Source organism: Prionailurus bengalensis, chromosome F2 (assembly GCF_016509475.1).
Source record: "Prionailurus bengalensis isolate Pbe53 chromosome F2, Fcat_Pben_1.1_paternal_pri, whole genome shotgun sequence".
NCBI lineage: Eukaryota > Metazoa > Chordata > Mammalia > Carnivora > Felidae > Prionailurus > Prionailurus bengalensis.
In genome coordinates this window covers 74,561,209-74,584,158 of record NC_057353.1, presented here as the reverse complement: position 1 = coordinate 74,584,158, position 22,950 = coordinate 74,561,209, and the positions used below count along the sequence as shown (strand labels likewise).

Below are 22,950 nucleotides of genomic sequence, written 5' to 3'. Positions count from 1 at the left end.
TGGGTTCGAATTCGGACTGGGTCTGAATCTCTCCTATTTGCTAGCTGTTTGAACTTGGACCTCTCTGAGCCTTAGCTTCCAGGTCTGTAGGATGCACGTAGTCATGCTCACAGGGCAGTCGCGAGGGTTAAAATACAGAAAGCATTTAGCACAGTGATTGATGCGACAGCCAACGAGTAGGAGTTTTTAAAGTATATAGTTCTGTACCTCTGCCCTTAACTGGCTGTGACTTACTAGAGCCATCTTCTCTCTCTGCCCATTTCCCCTTCCACAGAAAGATGGGTTTGGACTTGTGAATTATCGCCGACATTTCTTAAACACTCACCCTTTATCAGGTTTCGTGCGGAGCCTTGTACTTTTTCTTCAGCACAAGCCCACTAGATTCATCTCTCTTGTTTTCTACCATCATCCCCCCTTTCAGAAAAGCAAACGGAGGCATCGCCAGGCTGAGAAAGACCTAGAAGAGGACTGGGAGCTGCATGGACCGACTTCAAAGCCCGTGGCCGGGCCATGTCCCGATGCTTCCCTCACTTAGAAGATGTGCAGGCTCCCTGCCAGCACTCACATTTTTTAGGATCACACCACTCTCCAGCTTAATAGAAAACACTCGCAGAAAAGATCAACCGAATTCCAGCACCCCACTGGCACAGCGAGGCCAAGTTGATGGACGGTAGTTGTGTGGCCTGAAAGGCTGTCCGTGCAGACACTTCCATCACCTGGAATTCAGGCTTGTAGCTGTCCCCGAGCTCGGGGAGGGAGGCGGTGAGGAGAGGAGCTGGAGGGCTGGGCTGGGGCCAACAGCAAGGAGGCACCTTTCTCCCCGCAGGGAGCAAACTGTGTCATACCTGCCGCTCCAAGGGGGGCTCCCGCTCGAGAGCCGGGAGCATTTTCTAAGGGGCATTTTGGAGTGTCTCGGGGTAAAATGAACTGAGAAGACAGATACAGATTTTCAAAGATTCATAATCCGTGTTTTCCCCTGGTGGGCAATCCAAATACTCAATTTGCTTCAGCGGCACCTCTGAGCAAGTGCTTCTGAAATGGTAGATGAAAAGCGACATATCCGTTGTCGTGGGAATAAGCCCGCGGAAGATCCGGTGTTTGGGCAGGCGGGAGAGGGGGAGACTGAGGCACCTACAGTGGGCTCCTGCCTCTGAGAAGGTGATTCCTGCTGACCCTGAACGTCCTCTCTGGATTGCTTGGTCTTTTAAGAAGCAACGGACATCTTCTTGTATAAAGAAATGACAGCTTTCCTGTTTCACTGGTTTTTAAAAATGTACAAAATTTCCCCCAGCGAGTAAAATGGTATTCTATATACAGATAACACGCCTGTGCACGTTTTCTCAAAATCGAGCTTGTCTGTCCACCGACGCATTCCCCTTACAGCCCCAAAGGAGGGCTTTTGAACAGTCTGAAAGCTCAGTGTGCAACTGTGTAAAGGCCTTCAGGGAAGCGTGGCAGCCAAGGCACCTAGCTTCTGGCCCCCGTCCCCCATCCGGCCTCTCCCTGCCCCTCGCTGGCCTTGCAGTCCTAAACGACTTCTCTTTCTATTTCATCATGTGCCACACTGATGCCCACCTTTGGGCTTCTCTTTGCACACCTCCCTCTACCCAGATGCTTCCTGTCCCCCCCCTTGACGTCTGACGCACGTATGCTCCTTCTCTGTGTCGCAACGTGGGGCCGTGATGCACTCTGGTACTTTCCCTGTCTGTCTGCGGGGAATCTGGGGGAGGCTTCCCGAGGCCCCCACTGTGGTAAGTGGCTCGGCTCCTTCAATTCTGACTTCCTGTGCCTTCCTCCCAACTAGAAGGCCGGCCCTTGTCCCTGCAGTCAAGACCTCTGGCCCCCAGCACAGCGCCTTTTCTGGAATGTACGTGACAATTCAGAATCCATGACCCGAAAAGTGGCTGGCAGAGACATATGCACGGAGGGGAACTAAATTGAAGGGAAGGACGAGCTGTTTGGCCCTAACACGTTTCTCCAACTCGTCCGCCCTAGAGCTCCCTGCCACGTTCACCCGCCCCCACCCCAGGTCATCGTACCAAGGTCTAGTGCCAAACCCAGTACAGAGTCTCCTGCCAGCCCTGTGCTCGAGCGAAAGCCTTTCCCTACGGCCCTTCTGCCTCATCTCACTGATGAGCCTAGGCCCACCATATGGAAATGTCTCCAACGTCTGAACGCCCCAGGCTGTTTCATGCCCCTGGGCCTTTGCACACACAAACCACTCTCTCTGAGGGAAAGGCGTACTGAAACGTGGCCATTGGACAAACTCCTGCCACCTTCAAACCACCTAGCGTGTTAGAAGCCTCCCCGACTTGTGAGAGCTCGGAAGTCACCTTCCCCTTCCCCTCACCCCCACTGACCCATCAGCGTGTCAGAATCCTTCCTCAAAGAGGCTTTGAATGAGTGGCTTAATGCGCACCAACTCATCACAAGACACAAGGCCAAGCGGTAGATGTCCGGACAAGTCTAGGGCTGGAAGTCTACCTCTGCCACCCTTTCCAGAAACTCAAACCAGATGTTCTTGTCTAACTTGGAGGGGGGGCCAGAGGCACGGGGCCTCAAATCCCAGGGGTTCATTTAACCTCTCGGATCCTCAGCTCCCTTATTTGAGAAACACGCCTCGCCACCATCTAACTTTCTGATGAGCACCAAAGGATTTGTAAAATGTTTGGTGTCTAATAAATATTTCCTTTCCTCTCCGGATAGGAAGTGCGTAAAGATGAACATTTTGCATACACGTGGGGTACACACGCAAGTGTGCGCACGCACACGCACTCACGCACGCACAATCCGTGTCAGATTCACGCTCACATATCAATACCCCGGAGGCGGCATTGTGCCCTCGCTTGACTGCCGTCAGAGGAACTCTCCACGCCAGACTCTCCACGCCAATTTGGGAACTCTGAGCCCAGATGGAACGCACGCTCCGACGTCCCTCCTGCTTTCAAATCGCACTTGTCAAAATCACACTTGTTTCAGAAGCCTGTGACATGTCACTCCGCCTTGGAAACTGCAACTCAGATCCACAGACTGCATGTGTGAAGGGGGAGGCGAAACTCTAGATCCTTTGCTCCCTTGTGTTGGTAATTCGAGTCCCAGGAATACAAATTATCAGGGGAAAAAAAAAAAAAAAAACCAGAGCAGAAAAGCCCCTGAGGGTGTTCACACTTTGATTTGTTCGTATCTAAGAGTATGCATTTGACATGCAGATCCTGGAGCATTCTTTATCTACGCGCTGAATAAGTAACACTTTTGTAATGAGAAAGATTCCAATCTTGGATTCAAGATTTCCAAGATGGAAAAACGAACTCACTGCTAGTGAGGATATCACCAGAAACGACGCTGGAGACTAATGTGGCAACACAAAGCTAGAGTCTTAAAATATAAAGTGGTCGAACCCAGTAATTCTGCTTTGGAGAATGTGTCCCCCGGGAAGTAACCTGGACATTCGGAAGAGCTTTATGGACCCAGGTGCTCATTATGGTATTTTCATAACGACGAGGAGTCATAAACAATCAAATGCCCAAAAATAGTGCAAGTTAGTGAAGTGCAGTGTGAAATGCGGAAGCGGACAACACTTGGCCCGTTTTCGCCTGCGTCTTCCTCACCAGATGGGGAGCATCACGAAAGTAGGAATGTGGACAGAGGAATGAATGAATGAATGAATGAATGGATGAATAGATGCATGGTGAATGCATTATTCAGAGAGATAAGTAACAATTTGGAAATACATACCTGATGCTCTGTTAGGTAACAATGAAAGAGTAACATTGTAGAGAGATTACAAGTACTTCAGACCACAGGAAAGGCTAAGGAGATTAGAAGCAACTAAATCAATGTTTGAACCCACATGACTTCAAAGTAACTCTTGTGATTTTTTTTTTTCTCCTCTCTTTCCGCATGGTTCGAACATTCCACAACTAACTGAGAGTAAAAGAGGGCCTGTCTCTTGAGGTCTGTGCGAAGATCAAATGCTTGGTGCAGGACGGAGGACAAAACGGACAAAACACGTTGAAACGTTTCGGAAAAGATTATACGATCGCATTTAATTCAGTGCGGTTCACGTCTCTTCTCTCCCTCCCACCAAAATGAAGACAAGGAATTAAAAAAGTCTAGACCCACAAAGATGACAAGAGAAAACAAGAACGGGCAAACAGCAGCTAAGACACTTCGACAAATTTTTCAGTGGGGCAAAGAAGAGGGAGGTGTGTTGATGGACACGTCAGCACAGAGGAGCTAACACTCCAGGTCCCTGCAGAGCAGGTACGGACCCGACCTGTGTGTTTCACGGGCACCCCAAGAAGCCCAAGAAGGCGGGGGGGGTACCATGGAAGGCAGGGGTGGAACACGGGACAAAGACAGGAGGGTCTGCTGCCCACACCCAGTGATTGGTGACGGCAACGGGAGATCCCTCTTGCTCCCTGGGCTCCCCAGTGAGCCCCATGCCCATGGACGGAACAAAAATACTCTTGTTTCGACCCCAAGTCTTGACACGACTAGATATTGGAGACAAAGAAGGAAAATTGAAAAAGGGTGCTACGGGGCGCCTGGGTGGCACAGTCGGTTAAGCGTCCGACTTCAGCCAGGTCACGATCTCGCGGTCCGTGAGTTCGAGCCCCGCGTCAGGCTCTGGGCTGATGGCTCAGAGCCTGGAGCCTGTTTCCGATTCTGTGTCTCCCTCTCTCTCTGCCCCTCCCCCGTTCATGCTCTGTCTCTCTCTGTCCCCAAAATAAATAAACGTTGGAAAAAAAAATTTTTTTTAAAAAGAAAAAGGGTGCTACAAGAGAACCTTGACTCCTCACCTATCAAGACAGGAAGGAACCCCACGGTCACTTCCAAGATTGACAAATCGAGGAGTAGCAGGACTCGTGTGTAAGGTGGAAGGGGAGAGGCCAGGGCGAGAAAAACGCAGCTGCAAGAGTTAACCACAATAGCCTCTGGAAGCAGAAATGGCAGGCGGTAGACTTGGGACAAGGAACCGGTCGGGTTTTTCTAAACCCTGAATCTCTGGAGACGATGTGATCATTTCAGTTGTCTTTACGTTATCTTGATAAACCTCAAGATCAACTCTGACCAAAGTCTGGTTGGGATACGTGTCCCCTGCTTGGTCGAAGCACCCCCTCCGCCATTCATGACATGACAATGGCAACTCCTATGTCACAGCACTTTAGAAAGCTGACACTTTGTAGTCCTATGTCAAAGTCCTAGACATAAAGTCTCCAAGGGTTTAGACACAGAATTCTGTATAGACTGTGCAGAAAATGTGTGTGTGTGTGTGTGTGTGTGTGTGTGTGATCTCTGAAGTTAGCTCTTTGAACCAGGTGGAAGAAACAACATGGGCTGAGGACATGTATACTTTTAGCCGCGGCCTTGGCTAAATGATTCCTTCCTACGCACGCTCTATATTCTGTCTCTTCAGCCAGCACTGTAATGACAGATGTCTGGAGCTCCTCAGACATCATGTCACAGGGCAGGAATTAACGTCGCTTGGGCCCTTCGAGTCATTTCCTGACTCAGAGAAGGCAGAACAGGGCCTTGCATCCAGGCCCTCGCCCTCCGGCACCACTCCCAGCTCACCCGCCTCCAGAAACCACTGCGCCCACCTGCCTGCACTTCCTGCTGCCTCGTGACCAGACGGGGCATGGCGGGGGCGGGGGGCGGGGGGGGGTGGCAGCCTCAGTCTGGGCCATGCTCCCGGGCTCAGGGCCCCGCCTCAGATGTCACCGTGCCACCCAGTAGCACTGAGGGCTGTGAGCCTCTACTTCCCAGCACTAGCTGGTTCTTTCCCTGTTTGGCCACGGGGCCACAGTACCTGACATTGGCCTGGGACCGTGCAGGTCTCGCCACTCCTGGACAGGGTGAGAACAACCCTTGGGATGAAACTTGCAGGCACGGGACCCAGCCCTCCTCTGCCTCCAACTGATTGCACTATTGGCCAAGGCGTTTATTCACTGGGAGTCGGTTTCCTCATCTGTGAAATGGGCGTGGGGCCAGCAGGGCCCCATCTATGCGTGTGTGCAGTTGCCAGGAGCTCAAATCAATGAGCGTGAGAGGCCCAGGCGAGCTCTCAACCACGGGGCGAAACTAAGAGAGAGGAAAAGAAGGAAAAGCAAGGTGATCTCTCCTGACAGAAGCTGAAAAGACAACTTACCTTTCTCGGGGAGGAAAGGCAGAACCGCCAAGGGGCAAAAACTGGGAGCATCGTTCTGAGCAACTGAAAAGAAGAAGAGAGGCAGCCGGTTAGGTCCCCTCCACCCTCAAAGGTGTCAACAGGGGCTCACGGCAGTAATGGCAAAATCAGACCTGGAAGGCAGACGGGCTGCGTTCAGCCCCCGAGACACCCTGAACTGGTCAGGATGGGCTAGGTTGGGCCGAGGTGACAGTCACATCTCAGCGGCTTAAAGCCACCGCCACCCAGGGTGGCCTCTGTCTCGTACCATGCGTCTTCCGTAGGCGGGATGGGGCTTGGCTCTGTGTCATCCCCCCAGGGCCCGGGGGGAGGAAGGCTCCCCCACGCCCCCCCCCCCCCCCCCCCCCCGCTTCAACAACACTGAGGCAGGGAAAGCGAATGCAGAAAACCTCGCTCTTCTCTGTGGCTTCTGCCTACAAGGGACACATCCCTCATCTGCACACGGGTCGCTGACCAAAGCCAGCAATGAGGCCGGGGGCTGAGCAGGTAGAGTCCGGCCATGTTCTGGGGACAGGCAGAGGACGGTACATGTGCTTACAGCCGTCACTTTCCGACTCCGTTCACTTGGGCGAGGCACTTAACCCCATGTTTCCACACGTGCGCGATGGGACAATACGACCCACCATGGGAATCGCGTGAGGATGACAGGAGATCCCGTAGTGCCAGGCACAGGGTAAGAGCCCAGTAAATGACAGGTGCTCCTGGCAGGCAGGTTGGCGGGGGGCGGGGGGGGGGGTGTGCAGAGCACAGACTTTATGCAGACAGACCTGGGCCCGAGTCTCCATGTGCCACTTAGAAGCAGCGTGGAAGGACCAGTCATCTGACTTTTTCTAGACCCAATTTCGGCATTGACAAAATGAGGATGTTGTAAAAATTACAGAGAAACCCGCACACCCGGCAGATGGTCCATAAGTGCTAATTATCTTCTTCCCCTCCCCTTACTGAACAGATCGAAAGTTTCATCATTATGCTCTCCCAGAGGCCCAAACCAGGATCTCCATGCATGCTCAGCTGCGGGGGGCATGGTCAGCAGTCAAGGGCAGGGCTCAGGGGTCAACTGCCCAGGGCAAGACTGGCTTGGCCTCTTCCCTCTCTGTGCCCTCCAGAAGTTATCTCGCCTCCCTGTCCTCAACGTCCTTGTCTGTAAAAAGGGCTTACAACAATACCTCTCTCGGGCTCGTGAGCTTTAGATGAGTTGGTACGCGTAAAGCTTTGGGTATACAGTAGGCAGGCACTCAATAAATGCTGGCCATTATCCGCTCTTAACGTTGCCCTTCTACGGTGACACACTGCTGTCCTATTCTCCCTCCATAAAAAGCATGCATTAGAGTCACAATCTAGTCTGGTCCCTAAGGTGTTGCCCTTCCCCTGCCTTCTTCACTTTGGTCAGGTGAGCCATAACCCAGCCTCTCTTGGTTCTAGAACCTCCAGTTGTATTGTTTTTTGTTTTGTTTTGTTTTGTGTTTTGGTATGGTTCCACCTGCCTGGAAACACCTGTTCCCCCCGAGTCATTCTAAGGCCCTGGTTGCCAGGCTTGGTAACAACCCCGAGCCAGCCCCACCCCCATAGTGTCTGATTCGGCAGGTCTGGGGGACTCCCTGAAATCTGGCCTCTCTAACAAATTCCCAGGTGACACCGAAGCTGCTGGTCCGAGGACACACTTTAAGGACCACTGAGCTACGGTGTTGTCGGTCATCTAACATTCTGGGAGCTCCTCAAGCAATGCTCAGAATTACTAACCACGGCCATGCTCTGCTGCACCCAGTGGGCCAGTGTGGCTGGCCTGTTTAAATATCTGTCTTTCCTGGAAGAGAGCGGTTCTCAGAGCAAAGATCCTGAGAGTTGACGCAGACTTTGGAGAACAACTAGACCATCTATATCAAGGGCATTCAATTGTTCTCACGCTTGAACCCAGTGATTCTGCTTCCGGAAATGTATCTTGAAATGCAAAGTGAGCTCAGTTTGCAAAGGAAACATTTATGCTATAACATTGTATTGAATTGTACTGTATTGTATCATGTTGTGTTGTAAAGAATGCATATGGTATACATATAGTAGACGTTTATTTCATGGTACTAACTAATCACCAGGAACTATAGAAATTTCTGACACCATGAGAACCAGTAGGCAAGCCGCAGCACATTCCCAGGGAGCACCACCCAGCGGCTCATCTCAGCAAGCACCACCAGGGAGCATTACCCAGCAGCTCATCTCAGCGAGCACCACCAGGGAGCATCACCATGAAGCTCATCTCAGCGAGCACCACCAGGGAGCACCACCAAGTAGCTCGTCTCAGAGAGCACCACCAGGGAGCACCACCCAGCAGCTCATCTCAGAGAGCACCACAAGGGAGCACCACCATGAGGCTCATTTCAGTGAGCACCACCAGGGAGCACCAACCAGTGGCTCATCTCAGCGAGCACCACCAGGGAGCATCACCCAGCGGCTCATCTCAGCGAGCACTACCAGGGAGCACCACCAGGGAACATCACCATGAAGCTCATCTCAGCAAGCACCACCAGGGAGCACCACCCAGCAACTCATCTCAGTGAGCACCACCAGGGAGCACCACCCAGCGGCTCATCTCAGCGAGCACCACCAGGGAGCACCACCCAGCGGCTCATCTCAGCGAGCACCACCAGGGAGCATCACCCAGCAGCTCATCTCAGCAGACAACAGATCACGTGGCTCTACTGCTGTTGCATTACTTACCCTTTCTCACCCCCTCAGCAGTATTTCTTAATAGGGTTTTGCTTTTGGGGTAAGACAGACAGAGAGCAAGTTGGTGGCCATGGTGGGGACATTTCCACCACGGCAAGTGGCAATCGCCACAAATCAGGGCTTCCACTCACCCTCGCCAGCTGTGAAATTTTGGCCAGCACAGCACAGAATGGGGTTCACAATAGGCCCTATCTCGTCAGGGGTGCTTGGGGACTAAAGAAGATGCTGTTGTGAAATGCCAGCCTGGTGCCTGGAGCCAACCTGGCTCTGAGCGCTTGGCAGGAGCTGTGGGCAGGACGCAAATGAGGACAGAGAGTGGGCCATTCAGTAACCCTACCTCCATGTGGTAGTTTCGACGTGGATTGCAGACAGGCCTAATTGCATGGGCTTTTCATTTCCTACCCAGGTTATGTTCCCTTATCTAGAATTGCTGTAAGGTCCAAGTGCATTTGCTTAGCAGGAACTGTGTGGCTTGGACTGTTTTTTTTAGAAGCCACATTTGACTTTATCAAGAAACCAGAGACCCTGCCCCGCTTGCCAGCCATGCACAGCTGCGGAGAGAACGGGCAGCCTTCGTTCTCTTTAAAGAGCAAAGGGAAGGTACGAGGGCCCCGGGGGCCCGCCCTTTCCAGAAAAGCCGGGGCTCTGGGGCACTGCTCGACCACAGAGCAGCACTGGCCACTCCCACCCGGGATGCGAAGCGGGCGTGCTCCCTGGGCCCTCCTGCTGGGGCAGGCCCGTGAACAGCCTCTTCTGCATTCACACTCTCTCAGCCTGAGCCTCTGTTCTGCACCGACACATGGAACTTTCTGCTCACTGTGGACTGCAGAGTCCCATAGTGCATTGCCGTGGGCTCTCTGGGACCCCCTGTTGGTGCTCCCAGACAGGTTTGTGCCTCTCTCCTGGCCTTTGTTCTGTGAATGGCCTGGCACCATCGTTATGCTGTGACTGCCCCATTGCCTGTGTGTGTGGGTCTCTGAAACTCTGAGGGCTGTGAGGGCAGGACCCCGGCCCACCCCACCTCCGTAGCCTGCTGCCTGTCCCCACACAGTGGTCACTGCTCCCATCAGCCCACTCTCCTTTACCCCTGGAGACACTTTTGCATAATCCCTTGTAGAACAGAATTCTCTTCCCCTTTTGTGCTCCAGAAGCCCCCTGACCCCACCGTCGTGCAGCCCCCACAGGAACCTCAGCTACATCTCTGCTTGCAGAGAGAATAATTATCTCCTCGCAGGAGGATAGGAACACAGCCCATTTCACAGGGGTTAGCAAATTAATACAGGGGGAAAAAAGCACTCTTAGGTGGTTTCTGACATATAGTAAGCACTTAAGAAATGTTCCTATTCTCTTGTATCCGGCCCCTCAGCCCAGCTAAACCCTCTGCAGGCAGGACCTTCTACCTCCCATGTTCCCTCGGTGTTTAACGTGTATCAGGAGTTCGGTGAGTATCACTTCCCCTCCCCTGCCTCAGGGGCGGTTCTTCAGAAACGGGTCCTGGGTTATGCCTCTCGTCTCTGGCTCTCAGCCTGGAGTCTAATCTGGGGCCTGTGGTCAACACTCAATATAGATGTCAACAGACTAAAAGGCCAAGCCGTGGATCTGAAGCAAGGGCCAAAGCCTACTATGGAAATTCTTTCCAAGAATTCCTCCATAAAAACTTACGCTGCGTGTGCCAAAACTGATGGAGAGGAGATTAGGGTCCTTTCCACCCTTCATGGTTCAGGTGGGCATATGACAGAGTCAGAGTTCAGACCTAGGTCTTTCTGACTGACTGAATCATTATGTTATGTGGTTGGGTCTGAATAAGATGTGATTCCTGTGTGGCCTTGGGCAAGTGACTTAACCTCTCTGAACCTCCCTTTCCTTATCTAACAGCATTTGTGAAGATTAGATGAGATAAGGCTTATAAATGCTTTATCCAGCCAGGCACACGGAAAGAGTCCGATGAATACGGGCTGATTAGGAACACCAGAGGCCCTGGGCATGGCCAATGCTCAGTCAGTGTCCCTTGAAAGAGAGCACCGCTGTGTATTTTTAATTCCCCGGCCCGCAGTTTCTGGACAGAACTCTGAGTCCCCAGCCTGACCCCACAAAATATATATTGGAAAAAGCTAGGGGTCTGTGCCATCCGATGAAAAGAAACAGAACAGATGGAATGAACTGGGACAATGAGCACCTTGGGTTCTTCTCTCTGCCACCTCCTGCCATGATGTTGTAATGCCCTGGTCCGACTCCCATGATATTTCTGAACAAATGACTTATATCTTAAGCTTCTTTTTACCCAAGTCTTCCCTGAGCCAGATGAAGATTCTCGAGAAAGACATTTTTCAGTCTTCTGCGGGGTGAGGAGATGGGAGGGGGGATGGGAGGAGAGACGGGCGGGGAAGCTCTGAAGACGAAGGGTTCCATTTTGAAGCCCCCGAAATACACAGGGCTGGCCCTGGGGTCTCCCGGGGGGCCGTAGTGCTAAGCAAGCATTCACTTCTCCCTTGTCCCTGTGAGTTAAAGCCTATATGGAACATTCTTCTCTAAATAGAAACCCAGCGAGGCTATGTCATCATACAACCCTGATGTTTTTCCTAAAATAAATCGGGATGTTAAAATAAAATTAAAAGCATGACCCTGACCCCCAGTGAATTCAGATCAAGGATCAGTCACAAGATGCTCAAGGTAGACATCAGCGGGGAAGATTCCATTCAGCCTGCTAGTCATTAACTCCACATAAATCTGCCCTAAAGCCAAGGAATGCCTCGGGGGTTAGTAGGCTCAGGGACGAGGGCCGGGGCCAGATTCTATCACGGAGCCCCATCCCAGCCCCTTCAAGTTGGATACAGCTCTGGAGCAAGAGGCCACACCACTGACGGGTTTGGTCTCTTAGCTTATTAGTTAGTTTTATTATTGTTTTTTCAATGTGTTAATAAATTGCTTATTAGTTAATTGAGTTAGGGGAAAACCGGTCAAAGGGTCTGGACATTGTCACATCCAATCACTCACGGGATGGGAAAGACCTGCCAGCAACGTGGAAACGGAGAAGAGTGACATCTAGGGTCACCAGCTCTGGCCTTGCAGCCTGACTCTAGTTGTGTGGTTTGGGGTCTAGTAGCTCCAACTTCCTATGCCACCCTCTCCTCATCTCGAAATGGAGGAGAGAATGCCTGTTCATGGGTATTAAATTCCATGCCCCCGTAGAAGCCCCGGCACATGCAGGCATGCAGCAGACACGTAATATCAGTTTTCCCCTCCTTTCCTCCTTTGGGGCAACACGTTGCGTTGGGCGAAGGGTGTAGAGATCCAAGTTATAGATCTCTAAGATTCCTCCAAACTGCACATTCCATGAGTCCCATTTCCAGGACAAGTGCCCTGGCAGGGCCAGCATCAGTCCTATATTGCCTCTGAAACGAGGGAGGAAGCCATGATTGGAGATAACGAACCTCATCTCAGCCTCTCCATTGGACACCTACTCAGAGGGGGTTTTCAATCTTTTTGTACCCGGCACATCCTTCTGGATTTGCTTCCGGGACACAGGGTGAACGTGCCCAGTCTCCAGGCAGCTCCCCACTGTTCCCCAACTGTACCCGCACCTAGAAACACCTGGAAGGTAGGAGCTGACAGGACCAGAGTGAGTCTCAATCACTGTTCTACCAACAGAGAAACAGACGCAAGGGAAGACTTTCCAAAAGACAAACATAGAGTAGATGGCATCATCCCACGCAGACCATCCATTTGTTCATTGGCCGATTTCAAACTGAGCTCCCCAAACGGGCTGGGATACAATCAGCACATATGTATGAAGCGCCCACGTTGGGGCAACGCTGCCTTGACCCTGAAATCCTAACTCCATGTGCATCGTCAAATACACACCAGTGTCCCCCTCTCCCTCCCCAAGACTGCCGTGTGTTCCATTACCCTAATTGACAAGTTCCAAAAAAACCACAAGGGAACTTGGCAGAGTGCACGTCTATTGGTTTCCCCTGCCCAGCAACAGCCCCTTAACCATACTTTGAAGACCCTCCTCTCTCCCACTGTGCATACCGTCTTGAGAGGACATCACTCGGGCTGCCCCACCCTCCCTCTGGCAGCGGGAGGGCACAGAGCCCAAGCTGGGCCAAACTCCCTCCCTTGAATCTAAAGCTTGACTACAACAACCAAAGTCTAATGATGGAGACACTGTCCATTCATTCCTGCTAAATACATCCCGGTTGCTGAGACCAGGTGAGGCAACTTTGCTTTGAGTCTATCAGCAACAGATAAATTCCCTTCCTGCTGAAGTTCTATAGGATCGATTTCTGTCACTTGGACCCGACGAATCCCGGCTGGTCTACTTCCCAGCCCAAGGACATCATCCTAATACATGGTTGGCAGGCAGCCAACCGAAGACGGCCACGCAGCCAGAAGGGGCGGGTGACTCACCAGGTTTCTGGTACCATCCAAAGGGATAGGTGCGGACCTCAGTGTCAGGGGAGCCACAGTCCAAAATGCGCCAGGTTCCTGCATTCTCCTCACTGCACGTCTGGAGTCCCAGGCTGTTCAGAGTCAAGCACACCACCTCTCCTCCTGGAGCAAAGGAGTAACCAAGACCAGAAAGACGATCATGAGGGAAGATGAGGGAAATCCTGCAAACCCATCCTCCAGCAGGCGCCTGGGGTGCTCTACCGGACTCCAGGCACGATCTTAGCCACCGGTGAAAACCCGGGCACTGCAACAAGCTTGTCTCAGAGCGCAGGGATGGAGGGAGCTTATCCTGATGGGGCGCCCGCCACGCGCCCAGGGCTGGTCTCTGCTGGCATCCCGTCACTCGATCCTCACACAGTCCCGTGAGGGGGATTTGTATTTCCATTTGCACGTGAGTGATGCGGAGACGCTCTGGGATTAAGTGGGTTTTCCTGGATCACATCACTAGCAAGGCACTGAATCCGGTTTTAAATTCAGGTCATACGGATGGATGCAGAGTTCATCCCACCAAGCTGCCTGAGCCGCATCTTGAGAGATGAGCTGGGAGCCTAGAAGGAGGCCACGTGAGCCAGGCAAAGCGCCGTGTCAAGGTGCCCGGGCGGTGGGCCAGGAGCCACGTCCGGCCAGCTGTTCCATGTATTAGCCACCGCCCCCACCCAGGCCCCCGCTTCCCATGGGTGAACAAGGACGGCACCTCCCCACCCACCCCAAAAAGAGCAGATGTGGGAGCATGTTTTCCAGGCTGCCAAGTGCTGTGCTCAGGCAGGCGGAGTCGCTCTCGCTCGTACCTTTTAGCTGGGACACGTTTAGAAAGCCAAAGCCAGTACAGCACGGGTCCGCATCGCACAGCCGTTCACATTCGAAGAAGCTGGCACGAGGAGAGAAAGAGTGGGCAAGAGGGGTTTTGTGAGTGGCCCAGGACCTACCGAATTACAGTCATTCTTACTTCCGGGAGTTCCTTTCCTCGTGACTCCGTAAAGTGGGGTGCTGTGGCCAGTATGCATGACTGGATTCCTAGCTTTGAGGGTCCTTCTAAAAACAAAATTCTAGGGGCGCCCGGGTGGCTCAGTCGGTTGAGGGTCCGACTTCAGCTCAGGTCACGATCTCGCGGTCCGTGAGTTCAAGCCCCGCGTCGGGCTCTGGGCTGACAGCCCAGATCCTGGAACCTGCTTCGGATTGTGCGTCTCCCTCTCTCTCTCTCTCTGCCCCTCCCCTGCTCGTGTTCTGCCTCCCTCTGTCTCAAAAATAAATTAAGAAAAATTTTAATTTTTTAATTAAAAAAATTTTAATTTTTTAATTAAAAAAAATTTTTTTAAATAAAAACAAAATTCTACTCTTTTCTCAGGAACATAGTCTTGGCATCTTTCATTCATTGGCTCACTCTTTCATCAAGCATTTATTCTGTGCCTGTTATGTGCCGGTCTCTAAGCCAAGCTCACCCAGCATCCCGAATGTGAGAAAGTTTGGCTTTGGGCTCTGGGGAAAGGGAGACAGGGTAGAGAAGGCATCTTCAGAAATGGGAGACCCCACGGGCTTGCGGTCGGAGTGATCCAACCAGATGTCTGTCGGCAAAGACCGGCACATTTCCCCTGACCCAGCTTCCCCTCATATGTGCCGTGTAATGTTGGCTAATCACACTCTGGTTTGCTGGGTCAGCGTATCCAGGCCCCATCTCGGGACCTACTTTGCCGGATAACCCAGTGTGGCTGCTAGACCCCTCCCTCAGCTTCTAGGACCAGTCCTGGAGAAACGTAGTGGCTCCAAGCCAATGCTCCCAGGCTCAGCTCTAACTCCCCTCACCCTGACTGCCTGTCCCAGTTCTGATCGCTCATCCTTGACTCAAGAGAGCTCGCTCAACCCCTCAGCTCCTTTTCGGTGGGGGCAAACTGCCTCATTCTTGCCACTTTCCTTCTTTGTCTCAGGAGCCCCTGAACTCAACTCGCATTGTGGTGCACAAAGCCTCCGTGTCTTGGACGATTTTTCCAATGCTGACGGCAACTCTGCCCTGATGGCTGTGGACCACCTGCCCCGTGGCTCCCTCTCCCAGAGTCCTGCCCACCTGCCCACCCACCACTGTGTTTTCCTCTCGTGGAAGCCCAGTGCTGAGCTCCAGCCTGGATGATGTGCTGTCCCATCAAACCATCCCCAGCACCAGTATGGCGTCTATCTCTGGTTCCAACCCTCTCTCTCTGACCCTGCCCCAGCATTGCAAGCAGTGCCCTGCCAGATCTCAAGACAGCCTACCCCATATCAACCTTTTAAGTCCATTTTCAAAAGCAGATCTTTTTTTTTTTTTTTTTTTTAATATCCATTTAGGAGCGCATGGGTGGCTCAGTTGGTTGAGCATCCAACTTTGGTCATGATCTCGAGGTTCATGGCTTTGAGCCCCGCATCGGGCTCTGTGTTGACAGCTCGGAGCCTAGAGCCCGCTTCGGATTCTGTGTCTTCCTCTCTCTGCCCCTCCCCCTCTCATGCTCTGTCTCTCTCTCAAAAATAAATGAACATTAAAAAAATTTTTTTTAAGTGTTCATTTATTTTTGAGAGAGTGTGGGAGGGAGGGACAGAGAGCTCTGTGGTGATAGCAGAGAGCTCTGTGCTGATAGCAGAGAGCCCGATGAGGGGCTTGAACTCACACACCGTGAGATCACAACCTGAGCTGAAGTTGGACGCTTCACCGACTGAGCCCCCCGGGCGCCCCTTCAAAAGCAGATCTCAACCACCAGCAACATGACACAGTTTCATAAATCAGCAACACTTCATAAACCAACAGTTCATAGGCCAATGACTCTCGAATTCTAAAGTAGAAAAGAATCACCAGGAGGAGAATTTCACTTAAAATTCAGATTCTTGAGCCCCATCCCAGGAAATGCTGATTCAGTAGGTCCAGGAAAGGACCCAGGAATGTAGTTTGCAAAACATCCTCTTGGTGATTCTGATGGGTGGGATCAAAGACTAGGCTGAGAGAAACATCACCTTCAAGTAAAACAACTAAGTAACAGCTAACTACCTAAATATATAATAACATACTTTTAAAAATAATGTATCGAACAAATTAAAATTCCTGATAAGCTTGTTAGAAGTTCTACCTTCCCTCCAGATTTTGCACGCAGCATAGTGAGACTTTGCTGATCAAGTTTATTACAACACTTGATAATATCTGTTAATTGATAAGACACGGGTCAGTGTCTCCCTTTTGTGTCAGATGCCTGGATGAGCATGGCTAAATTTTGTGTTTGGTATCCGTAACTTAGCCACGGTTTTTAGATATGGTCACCTCCTCATTACCTTTCCACTGTTTGTGTTGGGTTTTACAGTTTCTTATGTATGTGCCTTTAGTTGATATTAAGTCACCTTCTTATGGAAGCAGAAAAGTCTTAACAATAAAGATTTGAGAGGACAGAAGTAGCTTACCCATTGGAAATGGATTTTTCAGACATGGGCACTTTGTTTCTAATGGAAATCCCCGTCAGTTTTTGGAACGGCAGGCGAGTATAAAAGTTCTTCACTTTATCTCGCAGTATAACTACACAGGGGAAGAAAGAAATTATATATTATTTAGAGAGAGATTTGTTGTATCTATGAAATATGAAGATTAGGGTAGATACAACAGATCGAGAGTTTCCAATTAAAGATGGCATATTAAACTCACATGCTTACTCTCTGTTCTTATCACAAATCTCACTAAAATGACAGTGAGGGGACTCTTGTAAAGGCTCCCACACACAAGAATAAAGAGAATAGGATGGGGCGCCTGGGTGGCTCAGTCAGCTGAGCGTCTGACTTCCACTCAGGTCATGATCTCGTGGTTCGTAAGTTCGAGCCCCACGTCGGGCTCTGTGCTGATGCCTCGGAGCCTGGAGCCTGCTTCGGATTCTGTGTCTCCCTCTCTCTCTCTGCCCCCCCCCCACCCCGACTTGTGCTCTGTTGCTGTCTCTCTTTCTCTCTCAAAAATAAACATTAAAAAAAAAACTTGCAAAGAATAAGAGAAGGGATACAGCAACAATTCTGGAAGCTAGAGAGCACACAGAGGAGCTAAGAAAGCTGAATCCTCAACATTCCTGTGGGAAGAACAAGAAACCTTATACACCTTCTGGGATCCCCAAAAGTTTAAATATTGACATCACTGGGATGAAGGTGGCCTACACCAGGATAGTCCGGAAATCTCTAGAAGAAGCAGTTAGGTCTCCGGACAGCTTCCCCGCGTCTGCACAGGAGACAAGTGCCTTCTCCCCACTGCAGAAGATAGAAGGCTTATTCTCCAAAAAGAACAAAAAAGAGAGGATCTCTTCGATGCACCAGGTGGCGTTCGTGGTGGGAATCCCACACTGAAACTAGGGGATTCTTTCAGATCCACCTACATGGTGACGATTGAGACTCTCATCATCTTCCAACCTTATTTGGCATCCAAACCAACAGCAGTCAGGCTCATGGCCTCAGGCCAGGTGTTACAAGATCCCTTCATGGGAAGGACCCATAAATAAAGACCTGAGGGATCCCCCCAAAGGGTGGCCCAACTAGATTATCCTACAGGGAAACCTGTAGGATTGTGTCAGATGCCTGGACGAGCATGGCTAAATTTTGTGTTTAGCATCAGTAACTCAGCCACGGTTTTTAGACATGGGCAGCGAGCTCTCACCACACACTCTGAGCTTCCCAATCAGTTTCTGGGCCCCTCTCTTACATTTGAATGTAAAACCGAGGGTCACCAGATATCTGAGAAAGAACTCCAGCACAGATAGAACAGTAAACAAAGCATGATAATATCCCAGAAGAAATGGAGACTGTGCAGGGGAAAAACACTCCATAAAAAAAAAAAAAAAAGTGGCATTAATGTCCTCAGAGAGAAAAATCAACTTCTATCTTGTGAAAGCCACTGTTGGGATTTTCCGTAACAGATAGCCGAATGGAATTTGAACTGATAGGTGCATTAATGGTGGCTTTCTCTAAGGAGTACGATTGCAGAACAGGATTATTCTCTATGGTCAACTTGATGCATTTCTAAATGGTGTCGCATTGTTACAAGGAGCGTGAGTAACCTTAATTTCAAAAAGAAGAATCAGGTATGTGGATATTTCTAAAACCAAGGAGCCAGTAGCCCACTGGAAATGCCGTTTGTGCAAATCCCACGAAGCACCCACCTTTCTTCCGGAACAGGGTCTTTGGCTGGTGGGGCAGGAATAGTCTGCAGCCTTTGGGATTGGGCTCCATGACATCGTCACACACTTGGGCCTCTGGGTAGAGGGTGCAGGTGAAGTACAAGGGTGTACTGTCTGTTATCTCCGCCAGCTGACAGAAAGAGGGCTCCTGGATACAGCCTGCAGGCAAGAGAGCAGTGGGTTTCGGTCCTTGGGAGGCCTGAGGGAAAGTAACCTCTACAGGATCTACTGGGAAGAAATGCCAGGAAGAGATTCTTCCTTGGAGGACAGAGGCCCAGGACCGTTGAGAATATCCATTCTGAAAGGCCCAAGAGAAAATACTAGAGTTCTGCTAGCTGGGGAGAGGATTGTGCACCAAACAGGGAGTCCATGTGACTCTGAATGAAAGCAGAATCTAAGAAGGTGAAGAGTGAGCTGTGAACTCAGAAATACAGGGGAAGAGAGAGCAAAATTCCACTGGATCTTTACCCAGGACCATCTCAGAGGCAGTTGGGATCTTCAGACCTGAGGCCATGGGACTATAAAACTTTTGTGAACTCTGTGAATGATCTCCCCTGTTCCACGCCCATGTCAGACTCTCCCACTGGTATATGTGAGATCATACAGTTTTTTCACAAGGATGGATTATAGTTTATTCATCTTCTTTTGTTTTCTCATCCCCAAGGTCAAATGCAAGGCTTAGAACATAGCACATGCTAAACATAGCACATGCCTATTGGGTAAAGGATGGGTGGATGGGTGGGTGGATGGATGGATGGATGATAGGTTCTGGGAGTAGAGTAGAGATTATCTCTACTATAAGCTTCTTGAATCGATGGGTTATGTCCTGTCTTTCTTTTGTATCACCCCTGGTACTAACACTGAAGTGATTCCTGAGTTACGCCATTGAGTCTCATCCTATCTATTTCTCAAGAGTCGTTAAACTAGGGCTGTGTTGCCTGACCAGAGGATCCAGAAGAGGAAGGATGTGTTCTAAGGATACTTACGAGACAGGCACCACAGGTTTGCCTGCTGAGGGGAAAACAGGTGTTTGAAAAGCCAGTGCTGCTGGTTGGGCAGGGATAGGCTTCCATTGACAACCACCTGGTTAAGGTCCACGGGGAAGAAAAGTTCTGTTGTCAAATCTGAAAAAGAAGGAGAGGGTCAACTTCCTTTGCTTTATCTCCACAGTGAGTCTCTCTCTCTCTCTCTTTCTCTCTCTCCCTTCCTCTCTCCCTCTGTGTCTCTGTCTCTGTCTCTGTCTGTCTCTCTCTCTCTCTCTCTCTCTCTCTCTCTCTCACACACACACACACACACACACACACACACATTTTTTTTCAGTCTGTGTGAAGCCAGAACAGGTCTGGAGGCAATAGGGCTGGGAGTCTAGCCAGGCAGGAAGGGGTCGGAAGCTTTCAGAAAGTCCTAAAATTATAGAGTTGCAAAATCTTAGAATCTTAGTTTGGAAGACACCTTGGGAGCCATCTGGTTCAACTTTGCACCCAAGGCAGGACTTTTCCCCATGGTATTTCTGGCCGGTGCCCCTGCAGCCCTGTGTGACGCGTCCGTGCTGACCATAGCAGGCCACTCCACCACTGGGGACTCGTGGAGTCCAATTGGTCACTTTGAGCCACTGATGCTCCTGTCTTTTGAAGCCACGCAGAAGTGCTGTCTCTCTCCCAGATGGCAGCCTACATTTGTGAAGACAGCTCTGCCCGGCCCCACACCGCAAGCTGCAGCTTTGCTATCCCTTAGTCGTTCCTCGTATCCTCACCATGATCGCTGGCCTCGGGATCTTTCTGGGTGCCCTGCCGCCCACGGGACAGAAGTGCAGCCTTCTTCTTGGTCCAGGCTCTACTTGCATTTTAAGCTTTATCTGCAGTTGCCTCAATTCATGCTCCAGGAGCACAGTCACATCGCTTGCTGCCCCAGGACTGTTGACTGTGCTCACCCCTCTTCCTCACCTACCTAGTCCTCCTGTGCTTCAAGGACCAATGCTGTTCCCTCCTGCCCTGATGTGTTGTAGTGCTCTAAAGAGGCTCCCCAGTGCTGAGGGGCCTGATGTTCCCTTCATGAGAGGTCTGACTTTGCATAGGCGCTTACCTGGGGGCATGAAGCAGTTCATGGGGATGAGGTGGGGCCCATTTACAATGTCCCTTAGCCCAGGGATCTGGCATCACATCCACATGGACCCCCATTTGCCTTGGACTTGAGCATCCTTCGAGAGGCCCACTTTCCATGCTCCATAGAGCAGGCTCATGAAGACTGAACTTTCTCACCAACAAAAACCACTAACGGAGATGACATCTTTACTCACATCTGCCAAGGCCAGAAGTTTAGCCCTGGCAGAGACCCCAGAGACAATGTCGCCCTTCTCTGTGCCTCCCCAGCCTTCTGGGTTCTTGAACTTAATATTATTGTACAATGGGCAAAAAAAAAAAAAGCTCTCTTAAAAATTGGGGTGCCTGGGTGGCTCCGTCAGTTAAGCGTCCGACTTCAGCTCAGGTCATGATCTCACGGTTTGTGGGTTCGAGCCTCCCATTGCGCTCTGGGCTGACAGCTCAGAACCTGGAGCCTGCTTCGGATCCTGTGTCTCCCTCTCTCTCTGCCCCTCCCTCGCTCACACTCTGTCTCTCTGTTTCTCTCTCAAAAATGAATAAACATTTTTTAGAAAACAAAGCTGTCTCACTGTACAATGGGCAGTTTGCATGCCTGCCCCGTGATATCACTTGTTAAGACAGCAGAGGAAGAAAGAAAAAAAAGAACACACGAGGTCTGAGGACAAAGTTGAAGTCCCTTCAATCACTTTGCCCTCAGAGCCTTTGCACAGAGGCTGGAAATGCCTGGGGGATCCTCCCAGGCTCCTCTGAGAAGACTTTCTGACCCCTTCAGGCCGCTTAGCATCCTCCTACCCCCGCATCCCCACCACACTCGACACCTGTCCCCATTGTAGCCTTTGCCACACTGTCATGCCATGGCTGGCACGGGGGCAATCCTCGCTAGCCTGCGAATGTCCGAGGGCACGGCACTTGTGCTCAAAAAATGTCTGGTGGGAGGTAGAATGAATACGTAGCCCACTCAGTTTGTACTTGGTTTACGTGGCATTATTCGGAAGAATTCCTTGTTGCCTTCTTGTTCGCACTCCCCCGGGAGGCAAGGAGGCCGGTACAGGCCTTGCCAGACAGGAGGTTGCTCTTGCTGGTTTCCCTGTGTGTCCCAAACACTCAGACTCACTGAAGTAACACTGGAGCAGAAAGGGGACAAGTGCTCCCTGTGCTTTGAATCGGGGAGGCCATTCTTGGGGACACAGGCCAGGTAAACAAGCCACGGAAATGGCACTGGCCGGGCTGCAGAGGAGCAGATCAAAGGGGCCCCTCCTGCAGGGGTGTTATCTTCCTCAGCCCAGGAATGTAATCAGTCAGAAAGGGAAAACCGAGCTGAGCTGGGTCTATTCAGCCTGGATCCCTCCAAGGTCTTGGGCAGGGGCCCAGCTCCCTTTCTGGTGGCAGGAGGTGGGGATGGCGGGGGGGATGGGTCCTTCCTGTGGGAGCCATGTGATAGTTTTAGAGATGTGGTCTTACACAGTATATAATGATGGATTTTACAAAACGTCCAGAATTGCCCCAAAGTCATTCACCTGTTCATTGCCCCGAGGATCCCCGCGGCACCACTAAGGCTGGGGGGGCATCGGCTAACACAAGCGGCCCAGGACCGGAAGGGGCCAGTACGAGCACCCAGCGCAGGGCGGGGACTGCAGCAAACGGGAGAGCCATGCCCCTGATGGCAGGGGCAGCTCAACTCCGCTCGGGGGACGGTCGCCAGGCGGAAATTTGAAGCCTGTATTGCCAGAGCTTTTTCCTCTGTTTTTCTCCCCAGAAGCTTGAAATCTGAATTTTTATATAAAATCTCCCAATTTAAAATTACTGGCTCAGTTAAAAAAATAAGAAAATAAGAAATTTCGCTCTGCAAATCAAACCAAACCCTGTCTGCTCAGTTAGCCGGGGGGCCACCAGGACTCAGCCCCAGAGCCGACACCGTCCGAGCCAAGGAGTGGCCGGTGATCTAGAAGAACCCAGGCTTCGGAGGCAGCTGAGCAACAGTCTGAAACCTGGCACCGCTGCTTGCTTTGGGCTGGACTGGCTTTTGACAGGGGATACCGAGACATCGGAGTCTCATATCGCTCTGATAAAGCGGGAACAAGGATACCGGTCGGCAGAATTGTCCTAAGTTTTGCGAGAAGAGATACACACAAAATACCAAGTGCAGGGCCCGCCACCAGGAGGCTCAGGAAGGGGGTTTGCTCTCTTCTGCCTCCCTCCCTCGTGAGTTTTGAACTCACCCTTGCTTCAGCCAGAACACAATGGCCGGCAGCAGATAAACTTGAACACCAGCCTCGTGTTTGGGAGGCTCTGAAGGGCAGAACGCGTTTGCCAATACGCTGGGGCAAAGATC

The 22,950-nt window shown here is 51.2% G+C and overlaps 1 protein-coding gene across 1 annotated transcript in view; it reads right to left on the bottom strand.

Moving 5' to 3' along the window:
- Positions 1 to 22,950, bottom strand: part of LOC122496004 (thyroglobulin-like) — a 75,973-nt gene that overhangs the window by 26,676 nt on the left and 26,347 nt on the right. The window contains exons 8-13 of the mRNA XM_043602190.1: positions 19,506 to 19,643; positions 18,502 to 18,678; positions 16,775 to 16,886; positions 14,152 to 14,231; positions 13,322 to 13,465; positions 6,152 to 6,214 (exon numbers count right to left, since the gene is read on the bottom strand). Coding sequence (XP_043458125.1) covers positions 6,152 to 6,214; positions 13,322 to 13,465; positions 14,152 to 14,231; positions 16,775 to 16,886; positions 18,502 to 18,678; positions 19,506 to 19,643 — 714 coding nt within the window. The remainder of the gene's footprint in view (positions 1 to 6,151; positions 6,215 to 13,321; positions 13,466 to 14,151; positions 14,232 to 16,774; positions 16,887 to 18,501; positions 18,679 to 19,505; positions 19,644 to 22,950) is intronic.